The 6,000-nt window shown below is 47.9% G+C and overlaps 1 protein-coding gene across 1 annotated transcript in view; it reads left to right on the top strand.

Moving 5' to 3' along the window:
- Window positions 1-1,422: 1,422 nt before the first annotated feature.
- Window positions 1,423-6,000, top strand: part of LOC126109425 (protein phosphatase inhibitor 2-like) — a 62,335-nt gene continuing 57,757 nt past the window's right edge. The window contains exon 1 of the mRNA XM_049914459.1: window positions 1,423-1,594. Coding sequence (XP_049770416.1) covers window positions 1,423-1,594 — 172 coding nt within the window. The remainder of the gene's footprint in view (window positions 1,595-6,000) is intronic.

Below are 6,000 nucleotides of genomic sequence, written 5' to 3'. Positions count from 1 at the left end.
GCGACACCTACAACGTGCTGACATGAGGAAAGCTTCCAACCGATTTCTCATACACAAACAGCAGTTGACCGGCGTTGCCTGCTGAAACGTTGTTGTGATGCCTCGTGTAAAGAGGAGAAATGCGTACCATCACGTTTCCGACTTTGATAAAGGTCGCATTGTAGCCTATGACGATTGTGGTGTATCGTATCGCGACATTGCTGCCCGCGTTCGTCGATATCCAATGTCTGTTAGCAGAATATGGAATCGGTGGGTTCGGGAGGGTAATACGGAACGCCGTGCTGGACCCCAACGGCCTCGTATCACTAGCAGTCGAGATGACAGGCATCTTATCCGCATGGCTGTAACGGATCGTGCAGCCACGTCTCAATCCCTGAGTCAACAGAGGGGGACGTTTGGAAGACGACAAACATCTGCACGAACAGTTCGACGACGTTTGCAGCACCATGGAATATCAGCTCGGAGACCGTGGCTGCGGTTACCCTTGACGCTGCATCACAGACAGGAGCGCCCGCGATGGTGTACTCGACGACGAACCTAGGTGCACGAATGGCAAAACGTCATTTTTTCGGATGAATCCAGGTTCTGTTGACAACAACGTGATGGTCGCATCCGTGTTAGGCGACATCGCAGTGAAAGCACATTGGAAGCGTGCATACGTCATCGCCATACGGGCGTATCACCCGGCGTGATGGTATGGGGTGCCATTGGTTACACGTCTCGGTCACCTCTTGTTCGCATTGACGGCACTTTGAGCAGTGGACGTTACATTTCAGATGTGTTATGACCCGTGGCTCTGCCCTTCATTCGATCCCTGCGAAACCCCACATTTCAGCAGGATAATGCACGACCGCATGTTGCAGGTCCTGTACGGGCCTTTCTGGATACAGAAAATGTTCGACTGCTGCCCTGGCCATCACATTCTCCAGATCTCTCACCAATTGAAAACGTCTGGTCAATGGTGGACGAGCAACTGGCAGGTCACAGTACGCCAGTCACTACTCTTGATGAACTGTGGTATCGTGTTGAAGCTGCATGGGCAGCTCAGCTGTACCTGTACACGCCATCCAAGCTCTGTTTGACTCAATGCACAGGCGTATCAAGGCCGTTATTACGGGCAGAGGTGGTTGTTCTGGGTACTGATTTCTCAGGATCTATGCACCCAAATTGCGTGAAAATGTAATCGTATGTCAGTTCTAGTATAATATATTTGTCCAATGAATACCCGTTTATCATCTGCATTTCTTCTTGGTGCAGCAATTTTAATGGCCAGTAGTGTATATTGCGGAATTAATTCCAGTGTTAACAAAACGCTTAAGGCTTATATGTGCATTTCTCCTCAAATATTCTCGTAGTGCCTGCTGTTTTTCCCGTCGCCTGCCTCAGTGTTGCTGTTCCCGCAGGAGAGCGAGCGCGCCCGCCATGCAGGAGTCGTCGTCCTCTGAGGAGGAGGAGGAGGGGGAGCACCACAGGCCGCAGGTCAAGCTGCCGCCGCCCCCCGCCAAGGGCATCCTCAAGAAGACCAGCTCCACCGAGGCCGGCGCGCCGTCGCACCCCAAGGCGCCGCCGGAGGCAGGTGCGACACGCTGGCCAGGTCAGCCTGCAGCGTCTCCAAAGTCGGCTCCCATCAACGGACTTGGAAATTTGTACCTCCCGCCGATATACACTATCTGATTAAAAGTATCTGGACTCCTATAAGTGGACATTAAAATGGAGTTTGTCTGCTCTTTGTCTTTATAGAGGCTTGGACTCTGCTGGAGACACTTTCAATGAGGTGTCTGAATGTGCAGGAATGGTAGGAAGATAGTGATGTTGGCCATTGCGGTCTGGAACAAAGTCGATGTTCTAACTCGTTCCGCCGGCCGGTGTGGCCGAGCGGTTCTAGGCGCTTCGGTCTGGAACCGCGAGACCGCTACGGTCGCAGGTTCGAATCCTGCCCCGGGCATAGATGTGTGTGATGTCCTTAGGTTAGTTAGGTTTAAGTAGTTCTAAGTTCTAGGGGACTCATGACCTCAGATGTTGAGTCCCATAGTGCTCAGAGCCATTTGAACCATTTTAACTCGTTCCAAAGGTCTTCCATTGGGTTCAGGTCGAGACTAGCCGAGCGGTCTTGGCGCTGCAGTCATGGACTGTATGGCTGGTCCCGGCGGAGGTTAGATTCCTCCCTCGGGCATGGGTGTGTGTGTTTGTTCTTAGGATAATTTGGGGTAAGTAGTGGGTAAGCGTAGGGACTGATGACCTTAGCAGTTAAGTCCCATTAGATTTCACACACATTTTGAACCTTTCGAGACTCTAGGCAGGCCAATCCATTTCAGAATTGTCCACAAACCACTGCCCCGCAGATCCACTTTATGACTTTTCCTCTACTACAATACTGATGTGCCGGCCGGGTGGCCGAGCGGTTCTAGGCGATTGTCTGGAACCGCGCGACCGCTACGGTCGCAGGTTCGAATGTGAGTGATGTCCTTAGATTAGTTAGGTTTAAGTAGTTCTCAGTTCTGGGGGACTGATGACCTCAGCTATTAAGTCCCTTAGTGCTCAGAGCCATTTGATAATGATGTAGAATCATGGAACATATTTTGTGTTCAGACATAATGACCTTTCTAGACTCTGAGAAGCGCATCTGCAGAAACTAGCACGGTTTTAGGAAACTGCGGCCATGCGAGACATAGGTTGGCCCTCTTTGTGCACGATATACAACAGGCTCTAGATACCGGCTCCCAGGTCGATGCCATATTCCTCGACTTTCGAAAGGCGTCCGGCTCAGTTCGCCACTGTCGCTTGCTACAAAAAGTGCGCGCTTGCGGTCTATCCGATGACATATGCGCTTCGATAGAATGTTTTCTAACAGACAGAGAGCAGTATGTCGTCCTGAATGGGGTGACTTTAACAGAAACAAGCGTAACTTCAGGTGTGCCCCAGGGCAGCGTAACAGGTCCTCTGCTTTTTACGATTTACATAAACGATCTGGTTGATGGAATTGACAGCGGCCTTAGACTGTTTGCCGATGATGCTGTTCTCTACAGGAAAGTAGCATTACACGAAAGTTCTGGACAAATCAATGAGGATTTGCAGAAAATAAATGCGTGATGTAATGACTGGCAGTTACCTCTCAATATTAGTAAGTGTAACTTACTGCGTACAAGGCGAAAATCCCCATTAATGTAAGAGTACAAAATAAATGCCCAGTCTTTTGAAACGGTACCATCCGTCAAGTATCTGGGTGTGACTATTCGAAATGACCTCAAATGGAACGATCAGATTACAGAAGTAAAGGCCAAGGCGAACTCTAGATTATAGTTTACTGGTAGAATCCTGAAGCTATGCAGTCATCCAACAAAGGAAATTGCTTACGATGCGTTAGTTCGTCCAGTCTTGGAGGATTGTTCGTCTGTATGCGACCCTTACCAGTTGGGTCTGATTCAAGAGATTGAAAAGGTCCAAAGAAGAGCGGCAAGATTCGTGACTGGTACATTTAGCCATCGCGAGAGCGTTACAAATCTCATATAAAGTTTCAAGTGGGATACACTTGCAGATAGACGACGCACTAAACGGCAGTGGCTGCTCACTAAATTTCGAAATCGAATCTTCACCGAGGATTGCGGTGGCCCAGTGTAATGTTAAGCTCCCTCTATACAGCTTAAGCGTTTTCGTGGACTTACTTGTTGAAGAATGCTGGTTCTGCTTTCTTGCAGCGCCGATGTCTTCTGCTAGCACCGGACGCTTCTCCGAAGATTTCACTGCTAGGAAGGGGGAATTTTCTCTCTCTCTCTCTCTTCTTATTTAAAAATACGCTATTTATGGAATATCATTCAATGTACCAGAACATATTTATTTCAATTTTGTACAAAAAAACAACTAAACTTGAACGTAAGCCCACATTACCGGGCACCCAAGATCAGTTAATTACACATTTCTGAACACAATTAATACATAAGCTCTTATCGTGGCTGACTATCCATGTCCAGTCCACGTACTCTCAACAGCAGTTCAACGTCTACTAAACAGTCACTATCTCGAGTCACTCCATTTGTTTTTCAACAATACAAAGCTACATTACTCTTCGCAGCCGGCCACGGAGCTTCCGGGAAGTAGTTAATTATTCTTGGCACGTCGCGCTGAACACTTGCCAGCGCCGACGAACTATCTCCCTTCCAGTTTCGCCTGCACAAACAATAAATGGGTGCAGTTTCCCATGATCATCCTTACGCCCTGCTTTAAAATAACGCTGATTCGAAATGGCTGGAACACAAGTGTCACCAGAGAGCGTTACAAATCTCATAGAAAGTTTGAAGTGGGACACACTTGCAGACAGACGATGCGCAAAACAGAAGGGGCTGCTCACTAAATTCCGAAATCCAATCTTTGCCGAGGATGTAGAGCATATATTATTACCACCAATTTTCAAATCACGTAATGATCATCATTCAAAGATAAGGGAAATAAGAGCTCGTACTGAGGCATTCAGACAGTCGTTTTTCCCTCGTGCGATCCGCGAGTGGAACAGAGGGGGAGGGGGGAATATTACTTAGGCGCGAATTGTGGCCTCCGCCAAACGCTGTTTGGTGGCTATCGGAGTATTTATGTAGATGTAGGCCGAAGAAAATTTGTACTCGCACCGAGATTCGAACCCAGATCTCCTGTTTACTAGGCAGATGCACGATCCGTTCAAAATGGTTCAAATGGCTCTGAGCACTATGGGACTTAACATCTGAGGTCATCAGTCCCCTAGACTTAGAACTACTTGAACCTAACTATCCTAAGGACATCAGACACATCCATGCCCGAGGCAGGATGTAAAGGTCGCGCGGTTCCAGACTGAAGCGCCTAGAACAGCTCGGCCACACCGGCCGGCCACTATCCGTGACGCCACACTAGCACTACAGATATATAACGTACACAGATTACGCTAGCAAATTTCCCTCACCTGATACAATGGATTAAACATATTTCATTCACTGCTAAAGTGCTGTTCCAATATCGGAGACCCTTGGCAATAAATGTGAGTCTAGAAGGAGAATAGCGATGGGGTGAGGCATGAGTTGGAATTTGTATCACGTGAGTGAGACTTACTAGGGCAGCCCAAGCAGCTGTGGTATCTGTAGTGGCAATATGGGGTAACGGATAGTGGATCCAATCTGCAAGCATGAGATCCGGCTTCGAATCCGCGTTCTGCTATAAATTATAATTCATTGCCTTGAACTACATTACCACCATAGATCACACCTAGCAAAGCATGGCTCGCGTGTCATTCCCCTCCAGCGACTGCTTCTTCTTCCAACTGTACCCGTGCAGTGACGTCATGACCTCGCTGGAGCCTTCTGTTCGTTTGTTTGTCAGCAGTCTGAGTGGGCCACCCTGACTGATAACTGAAAACGTAGGCGCTAGCTTGTTCACTGGCTGACCCACTTCGAAGGGCGTCACTGTTTTGTTAGTCCACTTGCTTCGTTGTTTTCTTCAGAATTACTCTCCATAATATTGCGCTAATGGCTGAAAGCAAGGGGAAACCACGGCCGTAATTTTTCCCGAGGGCATGCAGCTTTACTGTATGGATAAATGATGATGGCGTCCTCTTGGGTAAAATATTCCGGAGGTAAAATAGTCCCCCATTCGGATCTCCGGGCGGGGACTACTCAGGAGGACATCGTTATCAGGAGGAAGAAAACTGGTGGTCTACGGATCGGAGCGTGGAATGTCAGATCCCTTAATCGGGCAGGTAGGTTAGAAAATATAAAAAGGGAAATGGATAGGTTAAAGTTGGATATAGTGGGAATTAGTGAAGTTCGGTGGCAGGTGGAACAAGACTTTTGGTCAGGTGAATACAGGGTTATAAATACATAATCAAATAGGGGTAATACAGGAGTAGGTTTAATAATGAATAAAACAATAGGAATGCGGGTAAGCTACTACAAACAGCACAGCGAACGCATTGCGGCCAAGATAGACACGAAGTACACGCCTACGACAGTAGTACAATTTTATATGCCAACTAGCTCTGCA

Source organism: Schistocerca cancellata, chromosome 12 (genome assembly GCF_023864275.1).
Source record: "Schistocerca cancellata isolate TAMUIC-IGC-003103 chromosome 12, iqSchCanc2.1, whole genome shotgun sequence".
Taxonomy (NCBI): domain Eukaryota; kingdom Metazoa; phylum Arthropoda; class Insecta; order Orthoptera; family Acrididae; genus Schistocerca; species Schistocerca cancellata.
Note: the sequence above shows the minus strand (reverse complement) of the source record. Positions and strands in the feature narration are given on the sequence as shown.